This window comes from Choloepus didactylus, chromosome 11, assembly GCF_015220235.1.
Source record: "Choloepus didactylus isolate mChoDid1 chromosome 11, mChoDid1.pri, whole genome shotgun sequence".
Taxonomy (NCBI): Eukaryota; Metazoa; Chordata; class Mammalia; order Pilosa; family Megalonychidae; genus Choloepus; species Choloepus didactylus.
The window spans coordinates 84632178-84659946 of NC_051317.1; the positions used below are offsets into that span (position 1 = coordinate 84632178).

The 27769-nt window shown below is 36.5% G+C and overlaps 1 protein-coding gene across 14 annotated transcripts in view; it reads right to left on the reverse strand.

The window, feature by feature from the left end:
* The window catches only part of PDE4D (phosphodiesterase 4D), a 1663062-nt gene that overhangs the window by 413253 nt on the left and 1222040 nt on the right, over positions 1 to 27769 (reverse strand). Inside the window, exon 2 of one of the 14 annotated variants that reach the window (XM_037799055.1) lies at positions 3938 to 4277. The exons of 12 other annotated variants lie outside the window; for them this stretch is intronic. In XM_037799055.1, the coding sequence (XP_037654983.1) occupies positions 3938 to 4026 (89 nt within the window). In that variant the 5' untranslated portion in view covers positions 4027 to 4277. Of the gene's footprint in view, positions 1 to 3937; positions 4300 to 27769 lie in introns of those variants that run through there. One more of the 14 variants, XM_037799054.1, reaches the window with a different exon arrangement.

Consider the following 27769-nt stretch of genomic DNA (forward strand, 5'->3'; position numbering starts at 1 on the left):
TGAACATGAGCATATTGCCCCCCCCCCCCAAAAAAAATAGATATGAAAGGTGTGGCTCTAAAGTGATGAGACAGACATTTAAACAAGTATAGCAGAACTCAGCATGACAAATCAGCACTTTGCCCTTCAAAAGTAGCACTTGCCTTTTGTGCCAGTTTGTATATATTATGTCCCAGAAGAAGCCATATTCTTTAACGCAATCTTGTGTGGGCAGACATTAATCTTTTGATTGAGTGTTTCCATCGAGATGTGACTCAATCATCTATGGGCTAGACCTTTGATTAAATTATCTCCATGGAGCTATGGACCTCATCCACTCTGGGTGGGTCTTATTTAAATCACTGGAGTCCTATAAGAGAGAGACATTTTGGTGAAGGCTGTTGAAAAGCTGATGCTTGGAGATACAGACAGAAGGACGTTTGGAGATGCTCAGCTAAGAGATGCTAGCCCAGAGTTTGCTCCAGAGAAACTAAGAGAGTACCTCCAGATGGTCAGATGCATGGGAGCCGGAGAGGCCAAGATGGACAAGCCCAGAGACATTTTGGAGAATGCCATTTTGAAACGCATATCGGGAACGGCAGACGGCAGCCACGTGCCTTCCCAGCTGACAGAGGTGTTCCAGATGCCATCAGCCATTCTTCAGTGAAGGCATCACCTTATTGATACCTTTGTTTGGACGCTTTTATGGCCTTAGGACTGTAAATTTGTAACCAAATAAACCCCCTTTATAAAAGCCAATCCATTTCTGGTATTTAGCATAAAGGCAGCATTAGCAAACCAAAACACCTTTGTAAGCAGTGCCCTAATGCCGTGCTGATCCCTTTACTCAAAATGTGTTTGGTATTGCATTCCAGGTCCACAGAAGGAAATGAGCCTCTTTACTATATCATCTTCTCTCTCTCTGCCTCTCCCTGTCAACATATTCAACTCCCTGCCCAGCCCCCACCCCCCTCTCGCTTTCAATCTCTCTTTCTGGTTGGAAGCATTTGACTTAATAAGCCATGCATTAATCAAAAGTGGCTTTTAAAAATATATATATTTTACCCTCAAAGAACAAAAATTTGTGACCACTGAAAAATGATGTTCAAGTCTACTTTGAGCACTATGTAACTGTCCTAGGTGGTGAGCATTTCTCAGAGATCAACAGTTATGAAACGTATATGATCTACTATCACTTGAACAAATCAGACTCAACTGAATTTTGCCTATCCCAGACTCAGTCTTCCTTCAGCCTGAATGCTACCAGGGATTGACAACTACATCAAAGTAAAATATTCCAGTTCAAAACTAAGTGTACCATCAATATCATACATCAATATCCATTCAATATTCAGGGGTAAAAATGACACTATACTAGGCACATTGGAGGATTTTATAGAGTAGAAAAGATTGTTCTTAAGCAAACCACCCAATCAAGGAGAAATCCAATGAAGGAATGTTGCCTAATGCTCAGTTCTTTTAGTTGCTTCAACAGTGTGTTCAACTCCAAAGCCTCTCAAAGGTCAAAATGAGCCTCAGCCACTTCCATGTTTTAAGGATCATATATATTAAAAAGAAATACAAAAACAGGGTTGCAAAATTGTGGAATATTTTAAATGTTTACTCTAACCAGTTTAAAGCCTTTAACTCCAAAAATGGTATGCAATGAAACTGTGTTCCTTAAGATTGTTATAGAATTTCAATGTGTGTTTGTGTGAGAGAGAGAGTGTATACATACATGCATATACTTATTCACAGTGAATTTGAGGTGGTGTGGTCTGATAAAAGTTTAAAGCTATATGGCAAACATTTCTTTTTTATTCCTGTCAGTATATTGCTGTGGCTGAATGCAAAATCATTTTTGGAGGAGTGACAGATCTCTGGAAATATAAGACCTGGGCAGCCAACTGCTCTCCTAGCTCCCTAATCCCTCCACTCTACTCTTGACCTATGATAGACCCTGATCATATCAACAAGTTGGTGATGCCAATAAAGAGGACATGGGGTGATGCCAAATGAGAAAGACAGCATCAGAATGCCTCATCAAATATTCATTAACACCCCCCACCCCTGTTGCCTCTAAGCCTCTGTCTTTAAAGAGCTTATAGTCCCACAAAGGAGACACAATAGAATCTGCAGCACAATGAAGACAGTGCATACAAATAATTAAACTAGCTATTAAATGGGCAATTATTATTCAAATGAAAAGCAAATGGATGAGAAATGAAGTATTTCAGGCTCCAGAGATTGGTCCAAGGATGGCTATTAGGGATGTCATCTTTACCTCTTAAACTTGTAACTAAACAGCCTTGCTAAAACTACAAACAGTGGGCATTCAAATACGTGGAAAACTCATTCTAGCGCTTGTTGTACTTTGGAAAGGATCAGAAATCAACCAAAGGAAAAAATGAAAATATATTGGTCAGTCTGAGACATCAACTTTCATAAAGTAGAGCTTAAACTCTGCACTTTTTTGAGAATTCTGAAATTCGTCAGTATGTCAAGCTATTGCTTTTACTCTACCTAGTCGTTAGATGTTCACGATATTTAAGCACTTGCTACCAGATCTCAGTGATGAGAAGAGCATAGAAGCCACGATCTATTGTGACTGGATATATGCACAGCAATGTTTATAAATCTTTGATGACAAGTTATGAGCCTATAACTTAGCACATAATAAGTATGAGGTTAGCACTCGGTAGAATGCTAAATACAGTAGGCAAGCAATTTCTACTGTCAACCAAATTTTATAACCATAACAAATTAAAACAATTAATAAAACATGGAAGTTGTTTTGTTTTGGAACAGAAATAAATGGAAGTATTACCCATACTTTTATTTGGTAACTTACATGTAGCCTTTGTCAAAGTTTGCTTGCACACTGTTCCTAGTGAATTTTATAATTAGATATCTCTGATTTTATAGTTCCCTAAAAATTTCCAAGGGCACTATCTTCCCTACTATTAAAAGCAACCAAATAATTTTGGGGAATTATTTTAATCCAAATGTTGACTGTTTCTCAATGCAGGCAAATCAGAACACATTTTAATCTAAAATTAGTGTGTATTTCTACATAGGCCTGGCAGTTTCCAGATATTTTGCATTTGGTGTAAATAAGAAAGATCTTATTTTTAAGATTTTGCTAGCAATTTCACCTCGACTTGCTGTGGTTGAAATAACACTCTGCTATAGCCTGTAGTCAGTCAGAAGTATAAAAAAAAAGTGTGACGAATCAATCTTTTCCTTGGAAATATTCAGACCATTTAAGTAAAGGAGGAAATCACAGATTTTTGTAAGTGCTTCTGTCTTTCTAGTTATTTGGTTAAAATAAGCTAACTTTGATGTAAATCAGAGGTGTCACTGGCAGTTTATCAAAGCACAAAGTGAAGATTTTTCACATGCTTTTTAGGGAACACTTTAGAAATAAAATACCATTAATGTATTTATTTTGAATTCATGGTGTCTAATTCTGCTGGACAAGATTAAAATTCTGAGTAAGTAACACCCTAGAGATAGTTTCACCATTTCCACGTGAATATGTCCTAGGACACTTATAAACAAACACTGTAGCACTTTCGTTGTTGTTTAATCAAATGAGCATGCTCTCCTGACAACGAATTAACTAAAACTTAGCAAGGTCTATATTAGCTATATTAAGTCCATTAGGCAAGTTAATACACTTGTTTTCCACATGATAATAGTATCGATGCTTTTCAGCTTTCAAAATCAGCTTTTAGGGATCGACTACTTCCTTCTACTTCTGCAGGTTGTCACGTACCCCTGACTGTTTTAAGGTTCACATCTTATTAGCTCATATTTCACAATTCATATACTGTCAATTTAACCGGCATTATGAGTTAAACAGGTCAACACAGGCAAAGGCTTATTTGCAAGGGGCCTAAATCTATAGAGGCAGATGAAAAAATCCTTCCCAGCTACAAAAAGGAAAGAGCGATACCTGTAGGACTTTGCGAAACGCAATCTTGTTTTGGTTCTTGGAGATGGTACTGGCACTGTGGCTCCCAAAGGATCCCAGAGAAAAGCCATTTGGAAAGGGGGTGCCAAGATCGCCGGGAGCAGTGGGAAGTTAGAGCCGGTGGAGGGCCCCAGGGCCAAGGGGCCCCGCTCGGAGCAGGCGGCACTTGTAGCTGAGTGAGGGCATTTCCTCTGTGCTGTGGTATGTGCTGACAGAGAGGTGGCAGGCCGGCCGAAGCAGAGCTGGAAGGGATGGCCGGGACTTCCTGCTGCATGACACTTGTCCTTTGCGACAGAGCTTGCTTCACTCCGACCTTATCTCACTATTAAAGTGAGAAACACTCACTTTAGTATATTTAGTCCTGACTGAGCAGCCAAGTCACATGCCACTCCTGAAAAGCACAATATGTACACACACACACACACACACACACACACACACACACATAGTGAGTGGTATAATTGACGTGGAGAACCTTTATTTAAGTGTGAACTTCAAAAAAAAAGAAAGTAAATAGACGACTTTCTTAAAAATAAAAACAAGTAAATGCAGGCCTCTGAGTGGGAAATCTGATATAGATGACTAAATTTCACACAACAAGCTGCCAAATATCATTTTCCTTATTTCAACTTGTCTTAGAATCAGGGATGAACACTATTATCAGCAAAACTTCCACAAGGATTCAATCATCTCAAACATACCCGAGTCTCCCTGCAAGTCAGTGTGAGAAGAAAACAGACAGATCACTTTCAAAAGCTCTTGGCAGATTTCCCTCAAGGAGATACTGCATCACCGTGGAGAGTGGATTATAATGAATGACTCCAACAACACAAGTATCAATTTTGGGGTCCATTTTCTATTCCCTAGAAACATTTCTTAACTCTCTGATAAATTCCCTAAAACAAAATCTTTTGCATTAAATAAATGGTGAAAGCCAAAGTTTCTGAGTCTGACACTTTCAGGAGTCATATATTTTACTCAGGGAGTCAAAGGCCCCCAATGCCGTCACGGGCCCTCATCACCGAGTGGTATTTAATGTTAACAATGTGGCATAATTCCATCGGTCCTTGTCCAAACAGTGCCCCGCAAGTGACCTCAACCGTAAACCAAGGCAGTGCTCCACTTCTGGCGGATAAGATTAGAGAGGCTTGGAGTACCCAAGAGTGAATTTAACTCGCTCTGAACCGGACAAAATTGACAGGGAGTTCAGCTCAGTTACGTGTCAACATATCCATTGAATTTTGACATCCCTAAAGCCCAGTCTATCTCTTATTACCCTGGGGGTTCAAAATAGTCACATAGTTTTCTTAAAAGCTTAAGTCAGTAAACAGGAAGCTTATTTACACAGCAAGCATTCAGCACACCAGGGGTTCTTGAAAATGCCAAACGTTCCATATCAGCAATAGAAAATATTTTTACGATTTCACTTCTTTTTATCTGACCTATGAGCTAAAAGAGAGGGGTTGAGTGATGACTGCCCTGAGCAGCAGCAGCCTTGGAAGAGCCAATAGTTCACAAATAAAGGCATTCTCTCAGAACCAACTTGCAACATTTTATGCTTCACAAACTGCCTTTTTGCTTCTGTATAGGGTTCCACATTTCACATCAGCAAAATAGGTGACCACTTCCTGGTATTCTTTGAGAATGCTACACCGGTATGTGGAATTCCGCTATTATTGTTTCATTCCTTTATATTTCCTTTAGATTTATAATTCCTTTGTATTTAATTGTCATTTCAGGCTAGCGCTTAGGAAATATAAATGCTTTTGGAAGCATCTGGGACTAAAGCCAGACTGTGTAAGAGAACTGGGAGTCTGGACAAGGAGTGGAGGAGGCTCTGAAAATGGGAGGGTGGAGTGGAGGGGTGAAGGGAAGGGACAGGGAGGGAGGGAGGAGGACACAAAGACATAGCAGGAGAGCAGGAGGGATGGCACTGGCAAAGATCTATTTCTTTTACCCTCTGTGTAAATCAAATCCCTCATTCTACCTGGTGGTTTAAATTTTGCAGGTAGAACAGCATCACTGATTTCTGATAATGAAAGCTACAGTCTATGTATACAGCTTTGGAAGCAGAAAAATATTACTCACACTGTTATTTGAGTTTTACTTATGTTCTCATCGAGGTGAAAGCCAGCAACAGACGTTTTGACTGACAAAGGTCTTCATCTCCTGAACAGTTCACGTTTTTTAAAAAACATGATATTTAACGGACAAAACATAAGGGCAAAAAAGTAACCCAGGATGAAGATACTACGAAAATAAGAATGCCCAACTTTTTCTACAAGACATGAACAATGCAGGGGAAGCAAGATTGCTTTTTATGTTATTACCAAAAATATATTTTTCTTTTGTCCCTGGGCTTCTTGAAAGCAGACATCTAGATTACAAGCAGGGAAATGGAAACTTTGGTCCTTTTTCCCAATGTGAAATTGGTTAAGGACACAATTTAGTATCTGCCAATATTAATGTTATCTTTTCCTTAAATGATTACTTACCGCCTCCTTCCCATTTCTTCTGCACATTTATGCCTAATCCCTCTGAGCTTACCAGGCCTCAATAACGTCACAGAAATAAGCTACTTATTTTTGAGATTAATCATGAGCAGAGTTAAACCTTTATTTCAAATGTAAATATTAGTATTGTTTTAAGGGAGTGGCTAGTACTTCACAGACATAAGAATTTAGAAAATTGGAAAAAATAAAAAGTCAAATAAGATGTTTTCCTAGGATGAACCTTTGCTGCTATTTATACTTCAATCTGCTGTTTATGTCCTTTACTTCATGGGTACTAAAGCACAGAAAATAAACAAAGTAGACATCTTTTCACTATTTCCAATTCCTGTCACATTCTTCAGCATGTATTTTGCCAGAAGAAATTTAATAGAAACATGGTTGAATGGCAAGGAGAGTTGTACCCTCTCTGAGACAAACTCTTCTTTTATGAGTTGAAAAATAAATTTATATTCCAGGGAAAAAGAGATTCTGAAGTTTAGACACTGCTCCCACCCAATCGTTCAATATATAATCTCTAATCCCTCTAAAATCTCAACAAAATTCCCACCTGCCAATAACTTAGATCTTACACTCAGCTGAGAAATAAATATGGCATTTTATTTTCCTCCTTAAATTTTTCTGGGATTTTTGTTCCAAGATTCCAGATGTTGCAAACGGCAAATTTGGGTTTTGGTGTCTCACACAGAAACTCAGAATTTCCTTTATAGGAGATAGCTACCACAAATCAAACTGAAACTCCCAAATTTAAAAATGGGAGAATATAAGCGTAACTCACATATGCATTTACTTACAGACCAGTCACTCACTGACAGGTGGAAGAAGGGGGTTTTCAGCTAAACTTCAGAGAAACAAAGAGTTACGTTAGTGGGGTTGAGTTATGTTGAAATACACTGCCTCAGGAAACCAGAGCAGGCAGAGAGATGGGTCTCAGGATAATGCTGTATTTTGAAATAGTCACTGAAATAGAGTCCAAATCAGCAGAAGTTAACTTGGAAAGAGTCTTAATTACCAGATACCTCTGATAAGAGTTTTGTTGTAACAATGCTATTTTCAGAGTAATCCATTGCCAAAGAGTATGCCAAAAGGAAATTTAACAACTGAATTTGTGCACTTCTAAAAACTAATATTCATTCAGAACAAGTAATTGTAGTTTAAATTATATTTTATTTTATTACATTAATTTATTACCATAATTAACCATAAATTATTTCTCCAAATGAAAATGCTACAAAACAATGCTAGTTTTTTCTTTGAATTGCTTTCAAATATTCATTCTAAATCTTATATGTGACTGCTTGATTCAGAAGTCAATGCTTTCCTCTTCTGAAATAGGGAACAATAATTTTATAAACTGGAACACAGTGGAATGCTGACAGAATTGAAGTTACCCCATGATCTTAAGTGCATGAGGAAAGCACACTAGGTATTTTAAGCTTCTACAAATGCATCTGTACTCATATTTGTCTCAGGACACAAACAGAAATAAAATGTAATTAAAGAGTTAAAATAATTAAATAGAATAAAATAACCAACCAGAAGCATGATTAAATATAAAAATAAAAAGATCAATAAAAACTATGAATTGTGGAAAAAATGGTCTGCTATACACTTAAGATCTCTGTCTATATTAATTTTAGGAATGTTTTAACAATTTGGGAGAAATTAAGTCAAGTCTTTTCTACCCAAGAAAGCAGCTGAGCTCCTTCTAAACACTTGGATAAGTGAAGGCTGAAGGAAAGAAATCAGGAAGAAATGGGAGAAAAGGAAAAGAAACTTCATGTTTATAAAGCATCTACTAAGTGTTTGGGAAAGTACTAGGATATTTTTTCTAACTATTCAACAGGAAATATTTCTGGAGGCAAGTTCTTTAACAGGTTTGAAAATGTATAGTCTAATCACTTGAAATAAAGAACTAAAAATGATTATTCTCTTTTATTTGTTCATAAAAGTCTTTTGGAGTCAGTAATTGTGTAATTTTCTGTATACAAAGATTTAAAAAGGCAGAAAACACCATCCTGTTCTATAATGTACTCACAAATACAGACTGAAAAAGTTCTCCTTAGGTACTGACTGGTGAGTGAAAAAGTGGAAATAGAATTTCATCTTCAAAGCCACTTCCTCCAGGAAGTCTTCCGTGCTTCCCCAGACCAGATTATGTCTTCACAGCACTATGCACTTCCTCTTGATCAACCTCATCATATTTGTAATTAGTTAATTCAACTTCTAGCTTCCCTGATAGATCTAAATACCATGTGGATTTGGCCATATCTACTTTCCCACTGGATCCCCAGTGCCTGGAAGAGTAAAAGTTACAATAAAATATGTTGAATGAATGAATAAACCAGAAGTCAGAGGGCATCTTGAGAATACGATGCATTGCGTCTCTTGCATTGTATTTTTTAATGTTCTTAAATAGGCGCAAAAAAATTCACCTCGAGTAATTTAGGTAGACATTTCTCTTGTCTTAGGTGTTCCCTCTCCTTGTCCAAAGTAAAGATTGTGGCAATAAATAAATGAATAAGAAATAATAAAACCAGAAAATCCACTGTAACTGACATGATCAAATTAATTACAAGCCTGCCCCCCAAATAGTGTGTGCTGTCATGGTATAGAGGATTAGAGCCACAGTTATGCCAGGGGCTTGCCTTATGACTTTGACCTTGCTGAGTTTCAGTGTCTTATCCAATGAGAACTACTGCAAAGAGTTTTTGAAAGGATTGAATTGGGTCATTCATATGAAAGCATTCTGAAAATGTCACACAAAATTTGGGGCACCATTACTGATAATGTATGTTAACTTTTGGGTGAGCTAGGAAACAATTTTTATATTGTTAGAAACATATTCTGCTTTTAAATTTTTCCTCTAAAATGGGTCAACTCATGAACATAATAACTAGGCATATTCTTTTATTGGTTTCAAAAGAAGTATCAATCCTCAGGTTTGGTGGGTAATTTTTTCTCTGTTTTAAATCTTTTTACCCTCAGTGTGTAAGGATAGAATATCAAGCTGTTACATTGTAAAGGTTAATCCTGTAACAAAATCTTAATACCTTATTTGCAGCACGAAGACCCTAAATGGGTGTTGTTTACAAGAACCTAAAAATTAAGTGGCAAGGAGTTTTACTAAAATTAGCTGATGGAATTTTTCTTGATTTTTCAAAATCTTAGACTTTAACCAAATATAGAAACATTTCCATTTATTTTATGAAAATTTATGGGATCCTAAAAAACAGGTTGTTTAATTGAAAAAACATTTGCAATGCAAACTCCAACTCATGCTGCCCTAATTGTTATCACACACCAAATAAGGACAGAAATGGCTTATTTCAGCTTTTTAGAAGTATGCTAACAAACAAGTAAAAGCAATGATGGGATTACCAGGCTGAAAACCAGAATAGCTCCCTTGGGAGAAAGAAAAAAGACCCCAAATACCAAGAATCCCAAATAACAACAACCTCATGCATTAACTTTGGCTCCGTGAACTTTTTCCATAACAGTAAATCTGGATAATCATTTGCTGGGGTCAACATTCATAAACTTCCCCATTCCTGGGCAGCTGGGGCTGACCAGTCACCCCCAAACCCCTCCCTCACTCTAACATTTCTTGTTCATTGACTGAGTCTACGGACCAAACATCACCGTTAGATCAGAGCAATTTTTCTAAATCTCTATTTTGCTATAATAACAACCACTTACTTCATATTTATTCTGTGATGAGGACTTAACATATGTTATAGCATCCTCACAATAATATATCTATGAGCTTGGTATTATTTTTATTCTTTTCTACAAATGAGGAAATGTAGCCTTAGAAAGTTGAATTAACTTGTCCCTGTGATCATACAGTCAATGAGTGGCAGATCTGAGATTAAAATTGATGGCAAATCCTATGTTCTTAACCAGCATGTGTCTAGAATATAAGAGAATGAAGTAAAGACTAAAGTCAGGGCCTTTTTCTTGGAAAGCAATGCCGCGAAGGAAGTTGTGGATTTTCACAGGAGAAGGAATGGTGGCAGCTACAATAGTCACTTCTTTTATTTAATCTTAACTCAGAGGTTGACATTGTTATCACCATTTTAGAGATGAGAAATCTGAGGCTCAGAGAGGTTGAGTAACTTGTCTAATACCACAAAACTAATATAGGGCAGAGATGGGAGTCAGGTCAGTTTTGCCTGTCTCTAAATCTTGTCTCCCTTGAAACTGGCTTATTCAAGCCCTTTAAATTCCTAATTTCAGGGGCAGTCTGAGCTCCTGGATTGGGACTGATGCACAGCTGAGGGCTGAGTGGGCTCAACTCTGCCAACTAAAGGGTCATGGGGACAGAGAGAGAGGGGCAGCTGGCAGGGTGTGGTAAGGCTTGAGGAAAAGTGGTAATGTCGGTGTTTCTAGATACTATGTATTTCCTCTCACTTTTCAGTCCACCCAACCCATGGTAGCAATTCACAGAAGGTTAAAATAGAAATCTGGGTATTTCAGTAACTGAGTACAAAACAAGGCTTTTTCGATTTCATTTTATTTTGTAACAGGATGCATAAAACATAGGACACCATTTTATACTTTTCCCTCAAAACAACCTAAGAAGTATGTGCCAAGCATTTGCACAATTAGACCATTTGTAAGGCAATAGGGCAGGTCCTGGCTCTTGTTTCTGCTGCTACAATTAATTTTAGTTATATTGGTTCAGTGGAGTTGAGTGACTTTCCCAAGCTGGCCTGTGGGAAGTAATGGGGACTTGATGAAACCTCTGGTTTACCTCCAAATTTTAGAGAATAAATCATTCCTAAATTAGGGACTTCCTTTATGAAACTTACTGCCTTAAAAGTGTAGAAGTAAATTTGAGAAGACAAAGTTGTTGCCTCACTGGTCAGATGGCAAAGGTATCTATTTATAGAAAAATTCTGATTTAAATTGGACTTATTTGTACTAGTTTGATATATAAGTTATGGGTGGCACTTAAGGGATTGAATTTTCATTCAAAAATAAAACACATCTTGTAGTCACAGAAACAATACCATAACTATGGGATTTTAAACGCTAGTGGATGTTAGATAAGGAGATGTTTGGGGCAGCAAGTATTTTTCTATATATTCTAAGAGCGACTCTAAGTAAATCACAAAATCCACTGAAATGAATGGAGCTAAAAAAAACACAGTTTAGTAAGCTGGTTTGTATCTGGAATTTTGTTTGACAGCTAATTTAGCCCCTCTTTTCCTCCCTTCTTCCCTCCCCTCACCTCCCCTCTCCTTCCTCCCTCTAGCTTCTTCTCACAAATATATAATTTTTACACCTACTATGTGTCTGGCACTAAATCAGATGTTGGCAACCAATGACGAACACAATTTACATGCAAACAGAGCTTAGAACTGAATGAACTGAAAAAAAAACATCAACACAAGACAAACTAAACTGGGCTTACAGTTTTAGAGAGTATCAGTGCAGTAGAGGAGAGGGAATGTAAAGCATTCAGAGATGGAAAATGATTTGAGCTCTCATTTAATTTTTTAAAAAGTATATAATTAAGGAGTATGTGATTTTTCAGGTCAACATTAAAAATAAATCAATTGAGAAATTTTGGGTAGACATCTTTCACAGCTCCAGGCTCAAGAATACACCCCTCTCTTCTTCCCCTCTTTTGACTGTAAATTATTAATGTCATGTTAAACTGGGAGTGGTGTGGCAGAGATGCATTTATACAGAAGTTCTTATTTCATGTCTAGTGCGCATCTAAATCTGTGTTAGGTGGCTGATTTAGAAACATGAAATATCCTTACGTGAAAGATGGAACCCAGCCCCTCCTAACAAGGAAGCTTGCAACAAGGAAAGAATCTCACCTTGTACAAACATCTCTATAACCTACAATGGTAAGATTTTTCTCAATAAAATGTATCACTAGTGCTCAAAATATTGAAACAGATAAACCTTCCCTTGGCATTTTTCTTTTACAAATAAAGCAAAAAATAAGCATGTCCCAGAACTTCCCAGAATGTGTTGAACTTCAGATGTCCAAAACACAAACTTGATGGGGCATATAAAATTTGTTTCAGAAAACATGTAGAATCTGATTCTTTTGTTAATTCTGAAAAATTTTAGAAAGCTGGAAGAATTTTAAAGTGAACACCCAAGTACCTAGTGCTTAGATTCTACCAGTAACATTGAAGAGATTGTTTCTTAACAGTTGATTATCATGTTGTATTTGGGCAGTGAGGACTGCACGGTTATAATGAGATTCGTTTGAATGATATTTATGGCTGTACCTTATTTTGAACCTAAAGTATAAATCTTTATGCTTTCCTATTTGGTTTATTTTAAAGGGTGGATTTTGTAGAGGTAAATACAATGTGTGTTTTTTTTTTTTTTCCTATGCAATGTAAAGTCAAAATAAACTTGCATTCCTACATCTTACCAACAACAATAAATTAAAGATAAAAATAAATGTCAAAGATATCCTTTAAGATTATGCATTATCAAAGTCAATATCCATTTAATTGGGTAAAAGCCATCAACCATGAAATTTTTTTCCAATTTAATTCCAGGTAATATGTTTTCTGAATTGTGTGATACAGGATAATTCTTGGTAAATTATGAATTCAGTGAAGTGGTTGGGAATGGGATGATTGGGAGTGTTCCAGTTACTGACATTGGACAAAATATCCTATAAAATCTATAAATGAGAGATGTATCAGTGAATGGGAACTAGTGGGTTTCTCTGTGGGACTTATTTTTTGCTTTCTTTAGTTATATTTCAAGTGAACATTATACAACTGTTAGGCCTAGAGGAAATTCTAGTTTTCTAATAAAAGAAAAGGCTTAAATGAATCTGTTTTTCATCTATTATTTCTGATGGGCCGTGAGTAAAAGTCAGCTTGCTACCTTTTCAGCAGTTTGAGATGCATTCAAGGTCAAATGACATCACAAGAGTGACTGAAGAAACCTAATTTTAATCTCCATGAAACTGAAGAACTCACACAAATGATTACTGAACACTTTCAGCTCATGTCTGGCGTTGCGTAATTGAAAAGGAATTCAATCAAGGAGGGGCTACTGCAGAGAGCAATATAAGAAGTCAGTGCTCTCTTAGGGCTGTGGACATCTAAGAGTCAGACAATCAGCTTCTCAGGTACATTTAAGGCTGTTTACGGGCAACAGTAATAGAACCACATTAAAAAGCAAGTTTTGTGAAGATAGCAAACATAGTTCTAAAAAGCAGAGTGTGGCATTTCCAAGAAGATATACTATTTCTTTAAGAAGTGTATTAAAATGTTGCAAATATTGAAGTAGAATCTAATTACTCCTGAAAAACATTTAACAATTAAATCTAATTAATTAAAATATATACCAAAATGTTGACAGTGTTATCTCTGGGTAGTAGATCACAGACGTTTTAAATTCCCTAACATTCAAATTTTCAACATCAAATATGAATTACTTTCATATTCAGATAAAACTAAATATATGCTACTAAAAAACTTGAATAATCTAGTTTTATTTTTTCCCCCAGTAGCTTTAGGTTTTTTGTTTGATTAGAGTTCAACTGTAGGTCATGAATAAAAACTTTTGAATTAATATTAAATTAAACACATTACATGAATAATATTATAAATTGCTGAGATGTTAAGGGGTCTGAGAAGTGCTAGGACACCAGTTAGGCAGACGTATCTTTTACCATCAGTGCCGGTATGACTTAAAATCGAATCAGAAATATCATGATTAGGTCTGCAGAAGTATAACTGGAGGTGACAGAGTAGTCAGCCTCCCAGAGGTGGAAGAGCCAAGGCTAGGAAAAAGCAAAGAAGAGAAAGAAGCAGAGCTCTTTACAGATTTACAGAGCCACTTAATGGAAGAGCTAGATGCTTGCACAGTGCCCCCTTGTGAAAAAAGGTTTACATGACTGTACTTTTCACCCCATGAAAAAGAGCCAAGAGCTTCAACCTTCAACCAAGGAGACAGCCAGTGCGTTCAAGTAGCTTCTGATGATTGACTTCCAAGCCTTATAGAAGCCTGGGTGACACACGACTTGATATCTTACTTCTCTATTATTAAATGTGTATGAAAGTACACCATAAGCATTTCTTAATGGTAATGCTTTAAAAAGAACTTCCTAAAATAAGAAACACGTATTTATGTATGTCCCCAATACTTTGGAAACTTGCTCTTTTGCTCTGATGAATGCAGTTTTCCATCTGACAAGGAAAACTGAATATTGAAAATGGGAGAATATAGCAAAATTCAAATATCGTCCATCATCTTAAAAAATATGGAACCATTTATTTATGAAACATTAGTGTGTTTACAAGTGCCAATTGGCAATGCATTTGTCACATGAAACTTCATATGATGTCCACCGATAAAAAAATACTAAAATTTTAGTAATGCATTAGGGACATTTTTATGTGCTAGGATTAGCTCTTTGATTTGAATAAATACCTTATTTGTGTAAACAATTCCACTGGATAACTGCTCAGCAGGAAAATACAAATTCTGGATGCCTCCAGTAAAGGGGAAATTACTCTGAAATTCTTTTTTGCATGCAAAGAAGAATTGAGCTTTACCTGATACTCTGACATAAAACATGAGAAACAATGATTTGCTATTATGTTGAATTGAGCAATGACTGGAAGCACAGTCTTAATTGTGTCTATTGATGTGGGGATGAAGGTTCCACTCGTCCTCACCCACTCTCCTGCTCAGCCATCATGCAAAACATTCCAGGCAAGTAAAAAAGTTGAGTGAAACCTGAGCCAGGCTAGTGAAAAAGTATAGCTCTGCACAAACCATTATTAAAAAGCAATGGCAGCACCACAGAATGACTTGGTGTACCCATCTGTAATCTCCACCAGTTTTCCCCAAATCACCCCAAATAAACATAAACAATGTGTTTCCTATGCAAATGCAGGGTTGGAACAAGTACTCAAGATCCCCTCTTTCTTCCAACCACCCCTGTCATCACCCTTCAAGCTACTTCTACCTAGGAATTCTGCTGTGGCCTCTGCTGAAAGCCTGAGCTGATCATTAATGAGCATAATCATTTTTACATGGGAAAAAACAAGATGAGATGAGAAGGAAGCAAACGATTATGTATAAACCTATGCATCTTGCACTGGTAAAAGCTTAATCCCACCTAATTATGTCTGCGTCCCTGACATTTTCCCTAATTTCCACAGTAGCATGTCTCACTCCTTCTTGGACACTGATACAGGATGTCTAACAATCTCAGACCGTGCAACGTCTTGATGTAGGTAGTTTATTTGGGGCGGGGTTAGAGAGGTGATTTGGGATGCACATGTTAGAGGTGGGGAAGTGGGACAGGGAAGTGATAAAAGTCAATAAAGAGTGCATTAATAAGTAGGATACTGCTGTAGGCAAATGGAGCTTAATCTTCCACAGTGTTGGAGGGTTGTCTCTGGGAGCGTTAAATCAAGACTTTCTGGGTGCTCACACGCAGTATACGTAAGCTCCTTTGGCACTGAATAAAGGCTCCAGGGGCCTGAGAAAGGAAGCTGACACTGATATACAGGAACTGCTTCCCACAGCCGCAGGTGAACTCTGAGGTGAGCCCAGGGGGAAGGCGCCGGGGCATTGAGGACTTCACCACAAATAAGCTTCTCAGACTGAAGATGCCCCAACTTTGGTCCATGCCCCTGACAATCCACCACTAAATATACTCCTCTCTCATCTTCCCCCATCTAAGAAAATCATCACACAATTTTTCAACTGCTCAGGCCAAGAACCTTGAATCATCTTTTTTTCTCACCCCATTCTCAATCCATCATCAAATTCCATTAGCTCTGGTTTCAAAAATGTAATCCCTTCTTAACCACCTCCACTGCCACTACGCTGCTGAGGTCACCATTCTCTCTTGCTTAGACTGTTTCAATCACTTCTTAACCATTTTTCTTGCTTCCACCCAGTCTCTAAGTTATTCTCCACAGAGCTCTCAGAGTGATCGTTTAAAAAGGCACATCATTTCTCTATTCAAAACACTCCACTAGGGCTTCAATACATATTTGCCAAGTGAATGAATTCACTGGTCTGACAGCCATCTGAGATACATATGAATACTTACTAATTAAATATTTATTAAACACCGTGACTGGTATTGTCCTATTACAAGTATAAGTTGCGGCTGCACTTCAGAAGCATAAGTCAAATGCAGAGTGACGTCTATGCACTTCGGGGGGTTCAGAGTACAGGGGGGATTCAGAGGGTATATCTTACAAAGAGTGATGGGAAAAGGTAGGAACGAAAGGTTGGCACTGGAAGGTGGAGAACCTTGAATGCTATATTAGGAGTAAGACCTTTGTTCTATTTAGAAGTACAAAGTCATTGAAGGTTTCTGAACAGGGAATGAAATAATGAAAGCAGAATTTTAGAACAATTGATTTCATTCCACCAGGATTAGAGCAGAGAAGAACTGGAGCCAGGGTATCATAACTTTTTCCCCTCAAATCCTCTTTTCTCTCAATCTCAAAAATACTTCATTGATACATGTAACAATACTTGCATGTTTTCATCATAGCTTTTAGGCTGCTGTATTATTCCATATTTTTCACACTCAGCAAAGTTTTTTTTTTCCTTGCTGTGGGTGTTAGCTAGCATACCTAGCTTAGCTGAAAAAAGGTCTGTCCACAGTTCCCCTCGATTTGAAAGTGAACCCAATACAGGTGTGAAAACCTCAGAGCCATTCTCCTGTTATCACACTAACATTTATGTTTTCTTCTAGGTTATTTCAGAACTAATAAATAAGGTATTGGTAAAAGATAAGTTTGGACTTGAATATGCTGTGGGTTATCTGGTAAGATACATGTATGAGTAAACGGGAATAAATATGTCAAAGGCATCTGTTGTGATTAGCAAGGATTCTTCACTAATTTGTTTCTTAAAGGGCATGATGCATATTGCAGTCTTTTCTCTGAAGGAGTATTGTGAAGTGTAAGACATTGCTATCAACTCAGTCTTCTACTGGGCTGTGAACTTCCCAGGGCCAAGTATCTTTGGAACTGCCCAGAGAAGTGGGAGTTCAATAAATGTTAAAACTTCTGAGAAGAAGGACTCCAGGGAAACTTCATTATTTTGCTCAAAATTCTGTTATTCCTTCATATAATGAATATTTAATTTGTTTTTTTAAGAACATTCATATTTTTGAGAACATGTCATATATCTAAAGCAGTAATTATCATTTGAGGATATAAACTATTTAACTTTAGACATATCTTTGGAAACAATTGCAAATAACTGACTGATTCTGTTAGTTCATGTTATAAGCCAGCTTGGTTCAAAAATTTAAAATGACAAAACATTTTTTTAGAAAAGGGTTTAAGTTGTTTGATGGGCTATTAGCTAGTCATCCTTTTATCTTTTCAGTCAGTTCATCAAATTATTTATCTGGTAAACATGGAGATACAATTCTCAACCTCCTAGACACTAGAGATTAAAAGCTCTAAGAAAACTGAAAAAAAAAAAAAAAATATATATATATATATATATATATAGAGAGAGAGAGAGAGAGAGAGAGAATTATGAAAAAGCTATTCTGTACATCTCCAACTTTGTGCCTTTAATAATATATACAACATAAATTATATAATCACCCTTTTATATATGTTCTTACAAAATAAATATGGAAGGATTTTACACTGGTAGAAGAGAATCCATGCTATTAAAAAAATCAAGAGGAAAAGCTATATTGCAGCAAGCTTTTTTTTGTGTGCCACATTATTATGGCATTTTTTGCCAATAGTATTTATGGGATGTTTTCTCATATTTTATGTGAGACCATTAATAAGAAACTCTGTGCTCAGGGCCAAGTCCTATTTAGCATCTTTCAATCTCCTGCTTCCTCTCCTGAGCTCCTCTCCACCCACACTACCTTGAGATCAATTCAGCGAGCAAGGCAAGGGTAGAACTCAGGTATGAAGGAATAAAGAAAGGATTAGAAAGCATCCTGAGAGGCATGAGTGTGTGTGTGTGTGTGTGTCCTGCTTGATCCCAGTGCAGGGAGCTTTACTACAGTCCAGACACAAGGAGGTTATGTGTTAAATATCAGTCTTCCCTGGGTCTCCATGCTCCTGTGACCACTGCAACCCAGCCATAACACAGAACGGAGAAAATTCACCTTCTTACACATGCCTCAAGAGGTGACTCTAATGATGCATTTCTCTGACAATCAATAATACCTTTAAATGGATTTCCTAAAGCATAAAACAATATGATTTTCTTATAACGTGCTGACTTTTACCAGCAGGTAAAAGTCTTACTGACTTACAAATCATACAAAAGAAGTTGCTATCAGAATGCTAAAGTAGTTTTCTGTTTGAGTCATATTTATTTTTTATGACCATAAAAATGAGGAATATCCATTACAGAGAATTTAGAAAATGCAGAAAAGTAAAAAAAAAAAAAAAAAAAAAAAAAAAAAAGCAGAAAAAAAGTCACCTATACTCAGGGGTAACTATGCTGCTGTTCTGGCCTTTTTCCTTCTTTTTATATGTATACATGCATATGTATGCATCTAATTCTGATATTCAATTGAGATTTTAGTGTATATGATTTTGGATTCTGCTTTGCATTTCACATTTTACTATAAGCAGTTTCCCATGTCATTTCATGCTATCTGAAAATATTTTTAATGGCTATGTAAGATTCTACTGACTAGGTCTGATTTAACAATTAATTAAACATTAACTTTACTGTAGAAGATTTAGGATGCATCTAGGCTTTCATTATTATAAGTATTGTTGTGGTGAATATCTTTGAACATAAATCTTTTTAATATCTCAAATTACTTCACTGATCCAAATACCTTTAAGGAGAATTATTAAAGGGTCTGAATGTGTTTGAGGTTTGAGGCTCCTGATAATATTTTAAATCATTTCTCTAACTAAAACCCTTTAAATTTGTTAAAAAATCAAAGTAACAAACTATATTTGCATGTATTATTTTATTGTGGCTTTTAAAAAGTTTAGTAAAATAAAATTACACTATTTAACTTGTTATTTACCTTAAAAAGGATTTTGTTTCATGAAAATTAGAATTTAGAGCAAGAAAAATGATTCTTCTCTTATAGGATGGAAAAAAAAACCCACCATATAAGTCCTTAACTTGGGCCAAAAGTAAATATCAAAAAAAAAAAAGAAAGAAAGAAAGAAAACAACATATAGCTATTATTATAGCAATGCAAAGCTGATGAATCATTTCAAGTTCTTGTGGCCAGAAAGGTCTCTGGGGCAGGAGGACAACATTTCAGACAAATTATACAAACTGAAGTCACAGGGCTCAACCTGAGGCAATTTTCATAAAAAATTGTAGTTTTGTTTACAAAAGGTTCTTGAATTAAACATGTCCTTTTGTGCCCTCTAGTGTTTAAATTTAATCAAAACTTCTGAGAAGTTTCACCATATCATTCCTATTTAGACCAAGAGTTTATCCATGTCACAAAGTGGCCAGCAGGAATACTGTTCAAATATTTTATAAGCTTACTTAACATTTTTCATTTCAAAAGTGGTTACAGCAGGGCTTGGAAAACAACCACAGGCTGAAGCCCACCACTATCCGTTCTTGTAAGTAAAGTTTTACGGGAACGCAACCAAGCTCATTTGAGCTGCACTTCCGGTATGCACTGTCATGGATGGCTGCTATTGTGCTGTAAGGATGGAGTTGAGTTGTTACTACAGAGCCCTTATAGTTCACAAAGCCTAAAGTATTTACAGAAAAGTTTGCCAACACTTCGGCTAGAGAATCTCCCTGATACTTAGATCAGAAGAGGGGAAAAATACATGTATTCTGCTAAAGTTATCATGACATCTTACAGTTTTCTTTAATTCTAGTCCTTTCCATCAACCACCTGAATAGTAACTAAAATAAAGAGATCTGTAGGACAGCCAGTTAGCTTTGTGGTTCAAGGAAATATTCTCAGGAAAAACATTTTCTGTTCTTGGTTTTTGTGATATCTACCCAGAGTAATAATATTGATTCCATCCTGATGACTTTGACGTTGACATCATTATGTCAGAGAACATAATGAGATCACAGTTCTTTACCTTCCAAGACCAGGGGCAGAGGGACAACACTTTCTTGCTTCCGGAGCTACCTCATCTCTTAGCTTGAACTTAACTAGGAGCAGATTTATTATCTCCATCCCTCTTTATTTTTACATATTTAATCATAAAGTTTGCAATTGCTTTTAGAGCCACATGCAGTCTTTTACAATAGACTAAACACAGCATTTATGGTTAGCATGGAATTTACTCCAATTTTATGCTTGTCTCAAGTCTCACACAATCACTTCTTTTCTGTACAAATGAAAGCAGTACTGAGAAATAAGGTAAATTAATAGGCTGCCTTCCTCCGCCAGCCAAATCCCACGTCTTCCTACATCTTTCTTATATTTTATCTTCTCTTTCTTGTATCTAGAAGCTTTACTTAAATTACTTTCCTTCTCCTTATCTGAAATGGTTGATACATAGTTTATTAGAGCTTTTTTCTTATGGTTTCCAGGAAGTGGATGTGTTTTGTTGCTTTCTAACATAAAATTTGACTTGTCCAAAATAGTTACAGCTATTCCTTTTTCAGAGCTACTGATCAGCAATAGCCTGGTCAGAAATTTTGCACAACAATAGGGGAAAACACAAAACCAAAGGCTTAGAAAAGTGACTAAAATCATCTTTGGTTTATTGCTTTTGCTTACAAAATGGCTTCTTTTTTTGACAGGCACTCATGGCTATTGCAAGATTATCTGCACAGACCTGAATATTTCTGCTCTTCTGAGCCTTAAAGTCTCTCATTTCATGCATACCCTTCTTCACTTTTCTCATTACATTTTCCCTCAAACTTCCAATATAATTGTCTCTCTTGTAACTGACATAGCAATTATTTAAACACAAATACAAACACTACATAGACTTACTTTATGGAATCGCATACTGAAAACTCCTGAATCAAATGACTTAAATCCACAGTGTTACTTTCAAAGCTTCATTAACAACACCAAAAACAACAAAAAATGCATGGTGAAAGACATGGTCTTTTGGACCCAATGTGAACATAATTAAAATAAAACTCAGGAAAGAGTGACACCATACCTCTATTCCATAGGCAAATAAGATATTTACAAACTTACCTGTAAAAGAAAAAAATACAAGAGTAATCAATCTCAAATCATGGAGAATTTGAATTCTTTTTTTTTCTCTAGTAAAACAGGCAAGCTTGTCATGATAAACATCGCTAATTCTTAATTATCATTAAGATAATGTGGATCATTATTTGTGCTTTCTAATTCTTGGAGATGCAAACAGGGCAATTCCAAAGGCCAATACTCAACTATGCATAGAGTCCTGTTCCATATGTAGTCTGAACCTAACAGGAGAGATTTTAAACTAAAAACTTATTTCTCTGGACTCAGGAAATCTATGAATTTCAAGACATATTTTGGGAACTCAAAGACAAACAATGGCAAAAGAAAAGGCTTTAAAGTCAGTCCGACCTGGGTTTAAATCCCAACTCCATCAGAGCCTAGCTGTTAAGTCATTTTATATCCCTTGAGCCTCAGTATTCTTATCTGTAAAATGAGGACCCTATTTTTTACTTAATTGGATTGTTCTGAGAATTAAATGAAGTAATTATGTGTCACATTGTGGAACCTCAAAAAATATTAATTGCTTTCTTGCCTTCCTGCTAAGCTTCATTTTATGCCAAGGCTTTGCTGAAAGCTATGTGTTCAGTGCAGCATACAAAGCGTGGAAGAGTTTTAAGTAATTTAAAATGGATAGAAAAGATAAATTCTCTATTTCTTTGTCTTCTTCATAATGTGACCAAGTTGCTTTAAATGAAGTATGTCATCTAAAAGCTGGGCAATGTATTTTTCAGTGTTAAGTTCAAGCATTTCACTAGTGTTTAAGCTATTAACTGAAAATAAAAAGTCCTCAGACACACACATACCTGTTGCCCCCTATTAATGTCCCCTTACTCTGCCTCACTGTCTTCCTGTCATTGTTGGAAAACAGCAAGGGTGCTCTAGCATCAGGTGTTTGCATTTGCTGCTCTCTTTGCCTAGGAATCCACATTGCTCATCCCTCACCCTCTTCAAGTCTTGCCTTGAAAGGCCCCTTCTCAGGCAGGCCTAACCTGACTATCCTATTTAGAGTTCCAACCATTCTCTCGGCCCCCATCTTTAACTCCCCTTCCTTTTTTCCTGCACTTATCACCTTCTAATACATTACCTATTTTACTTATTTATTATGTTTATTGAGTCTGTTTGCCCCACCACCCTATATAAGCTACATAAAAACAGGTATTTTATCTTTTTGTTCACTACTGAATACCTGGGACGTAGAATAATAGTTGTGTAAGTAAAGTATAAAACATACATTAAAAGCAAAATGTAAACTATCAATATTTAATACAAATATTTTATATTTATATAAATGCATGCATATTTAAATTTTTAGCTAGAAGTAAATCATTTTATTTTATTTAAAATTTTTTATTAAAGGAATTAGAACAGTTTGCCAGTGTCTCCAGCTCTCCAGGCTAATGGAGGATGCACTCAGTGACCCTCTTACGGTTGAATGGGGCCATGTGACTAGTTCTGGCCAAAGAGTCACCAGTGACCAAGTATTGAATTGCTGGTGTGAGACTCTCCTCTACTTTCCGTCTTTCCCTCTGCCTATGAGACCAGCAAAGTCACAGATGGTGACTTGGTACCAGAGTGAGGAGACTATGCAGCACAGTTTACAGTTGATAGGCATGAAGCATAAGCAGCAACAACAACAACAAAATCATCCCTTGTTGTTATAAGATGTAGAAGTTGTTTGTGAAGACAGTTTAGCTCAATCTGTCATGACAGACAGAGAAAATAAGCACATATTAATTAAAAAATTATACTGAAAGGCTTGTTAAACAACAACCAAAAACTACTCTATCTGCCCCATTCTGAATGCCCATTCCCAAATTGTTTTGTTTCTGCTGGTTCTTTTTTTTTTTTTTTTTTATGAATTCCAACACATATACATAAAGTGATAACTTTCAAAGCACAATTCAACAAACAGCCAGAGACCAAACTTCAAAGACTGTCACGGGTCACAGTTCCACAACCCCAGCCACCAGTACTATTGTAAAATATATCATACACATAAAAAGGTGTCAACCTTTGATGTATAGCTCGACAAGCAGTTATATAGGTAACATCAAAAATTGTTATGGGTTACAGTTCCACGTCTCAGTTCCTTCCCCATAATGCAATGTAAGTTATATATAGAAAGGTGAAGACTTTCAAAGCCCAATTCAACGAATAGCTATAGAGCAAATTTCAAAGGATGTCACAGGGCATAGTTCCACCATGTCATTTACCTCCTTCCAGCTATTCGAACACCCCAGCATCTAAATATATATATACATATATCTATATAAAGTTTCACTATTCATAGAACTTTTTAAAATCTTATCTTGTTTGTTGTTACCCCCTCTTCTCACTTCCCACAGAGTAGCACCACAAACCTAAATAAGTGTTAGCATGACGTGCTTATAATGTATGACACTGGTGCAGAGGGTTAATAACAGAATGCTGGTTCTTTCTTGAAATAGCAATTCTTAGCCATTATCTATTTATTTCTTGTTAGAGATTTAATTCCGTTACACTGCTACTCCCTTCCTTTTCCTCCATCTATTTACATCACAGTTTTTAAATAACCAATGATTACATATTTGACTATATAAATCTTACTAATTACATATATATGATGTTAATATTCCCTTTAAGGTATAACTTGTTTTGCTTGGAATTAATAATTTCTTGGCTTTTAACATGTGCAATTTTCTTTTGTATTTATTATTTTTTCAAATGGTAGTTTTTATCTGCCATCCCCGTCAGAAGATCTATCAAATTGGATAATCTATCAATTCCATTTTCTCCTTCTTCCAAACTCCTCTCCAGAGCCCTCTACTCTCTTGCTTCAATCTGTACTTCCAGAATAGTTGCTTTCTATGCTTTCTAGAAACCTGATATTCTAAGATGCCCCTCTGTGGTCTCCTGTGTTGGTTACTGGATCTTGTGACTTCCTCTTTAATAGTTTTCTCCCTGTTTCTGGTGGGTCACATCCTATAGAAACTTGTTTTTTGTTTTTGTTTTTGTTTTTGTATTTTCTTTCCAGCTTTCCCTCCCAAGTATAGAAGCGTAAGTGGAAAAAGAATGAATAGGGTTTATTTTTTTCAGATTTTGCATGAAAATCGCTTGATTCTGTGTTTATACTTATTGATGGCTTGACTTGCTATAGGATTCACACTGAAAATAAAATTCTTTCAAAATATTGATATTGGGGCTTCATTGTATTCCAGTATCTACTGTTACTTTTCAGTAGTCTGATTCTTGTTAGTTGGAATTTAATGTTTCTTCCTCTTCTCCATCTCCTCTTCCTCCTCCTCTTTCTTTTCTCTCTTTCTCTGAAGGCTTTCAGGATCTATAGATAATAGATGTTATGCAATTTCCTGAATGGGTGGTTTGTGTGGCTCTTTTTTTCATTCCCTTTGCCGAGCACCCAATATTTCCTTTTGATCTGAAGATCCATGTCTTCTAGCTATGAGAAATTTTCTTGTTTTATTCGTTTATTTTAAAAATAATTTCCTCTCCTTCGTGTTCAATATTTTCTCCTTCTGGGATGATTATTAGTAAGATGTCATGCCTCCTAGATCAATCCTTTCTCTGCCTAATCTTCTTTTCTCTCCTATTTTTCATCTCTGTCTTTTCTTTTTGAGATTTTCTTTTTTTTTTTTTTTACTTCTTTTTTCAACATTGACCCTGACTGTTGGCCAATACATTTTTAATTTCACAGAGTGCTTCCTTACTCAATTTTACTTTTTTCAGAGCATTTTGTTCTAGTTTTATGGCTATGGTATTTTCTCTTTTCTTTCTTGGAATATTATCCTTTGTTCAGTTGGTTCATTGATTGGTTTTTAAGTAGTTTTCTGTCCCCTACATTGTCTGTTTCCTCTTGGCTCACTTTTTCTAAATGTCTGATTTAGTCTCTTTCAAGTTGAGGTTCTCCTCAAAGGTATGATGATATTTAGGTAGCTATTAATATTTTAAATTAAGGCACTGAACAGCATGGCTGAACTAACTGCCTGGTGGAACAAATACACCCAAAATGTCAGAATGTGAAGGTCTTTTCACTGGGGCAGGTTTAGTGATCCAGAGAAGAACCTTGTAATCGTCGCCTTGTAATAAAATATAACTGACTGCTTTCACTTTAGGCTGAAGGCAGGGAAAGAGGCTGAGGTTGCTGCATTCACATTGTACCAAATGCTGAAATGCACGGCCCTGCTCCCCTTCAGGACACATTTCTCCAGTAGAGGGCGTACTGCTGACGGAGAGCCTTCAGATGTCAGCGCTTTCTGGAGATCACTCTCGGTTGAAAAGAGCTATCTGCTTAAAAGATCACAAGAGCCCTGATACAGAGCAGCCTGCCTGAGATGACCTGTGGATGGCAAGGAGGGAGCTGGTAAAAGATCTAGGCCTTTACCCTCAACCCGAGGCCATCTCAGTTTTAGAAATCAGCTGAGGCTTCCATTGAGTCTCGATCCTTCTCCCTCCCTTCCTCCAGGAATGTTGATCCTGATGACTCTTCCCAACAAAAGACCAGCACACCTATCTCTATCTCTGTGCCTGCTTCAGGGAACCCAGCCCAACAGGCATTCCTTCACCCCTTGTTTCACTCCTACATCTCAAGCACACATGGTGCTATATCATCTGCTGTCTCAGAGTCCCAAGCTTCTCCTATAACATTTTCCCAGGAAATAAACCTTGGGTGTCCTGTGGTAGGGGCTGAGGGTGGGAATGGGGGTGGAGGAAGACTTCCTACCTATGGTTTTTGCATGCCATCCCCTTTTTAAATTCCTTCATTTTTACTAGAGATGATATAAATACATAAACGGTATAGTCAACTCGCCACCATTAACCAGAAATCCACACTTTTTAGATTTGGGGGGGGTAATTGCTCTTTTCTGTGAACATGAATTTAAAACAATTTTATCTCTTGAAAGCAGAAAAGTATAAGAACATTTCCCAAACTGTTACATGAAATGTTAGTTTATGAGATGTTAAGGGTTCAATTAAGTAATAAAAATAAGAAAAAACACTGGAGAGCCAAATAATTAGGAAAATATTGACTTAAATTTAAAGTAAAAAATTATCACAGGACTTCTAAGAGCTTTGAACATACTCATTGGAATGTGATTATTCTAGAAGACGGAGAACATTTCCAAAGTAATTGAACCATTCCTCTCTGGATATCAATTAACATCAGAGTAAGTGCCTTTTAGAATGTATTTGAGAACTGGTGCATAAGGCATTTAAAACTAAGTTTTATACTAATCACGGTCCTTCTATTATTCCTATAAGAATTCCTTTACCTTAACTGGAGAGGTAAAATGAATTGCTAACCATTTGAAAAACAGCATGACTGTACTGAAGAGTAAAGCTCATTAACTCACGTTCAGATGAGTGCTTAACCATTAGAAAAAATTGCCCGCTAAACTAAAAGTGACCTAATATTTGGATTTTAATCATTTAATGTAAAAAAATCCTTTCCCAGAATATTCTATACTAGAAGTCAGTTTCTCACCATCCTTAAATTCGTTCATGCAATTTGCATATATTTAAAAATATCTATCTGTATTTATAAGTCTTGTTCAGCATGTTACAAAATGTTCTCTAAGGAGCACCAATCCCATTAGATATTCTAAAAACAAACAAAAAAGTTCCATGTTTAATAATGTGTGTGTTATTCTGTATAAGGTACCTCCTTCCTGAAGATTTATAGCCCATTAAAGACTTTGGGAATCTTACAGTAAGGTATTGGTTTAATTTCAAGAAGCTCAACTTATTTGGCCATGAAATGGGTTCACATGCAGCAACTATTGATATTATATGGAACTAGTCTTCCACAGATCCCACTTTGGGAAATACTGATCTAGGGTTCTTACTAGCAAGGATGAAGAGAACATATAAATTCTTATAAATGTTAAAGGAAAAAAAAAGAGCTCTGATGGTCCTGACAAAGAGAGATGATTACTGTGATTATATTTGATTTCCAATATTGAGAGAGGAAACAACAATTGGGTTTGTGTACTTAGAGTAGGGTATGTATGGGTCAGGACCCGGTGCCCAAACTTATTAACCTCATATCCTCATGGCTTCATTTACCCATGTGGATGAGAGTTCAAGGATAAGTTGTAACTCCAAAATACATCTTTTTTTCTGTGGGAGATAGAAGAAACATCAAATCTTAGTGACTGATACACTACGGCTGGCATG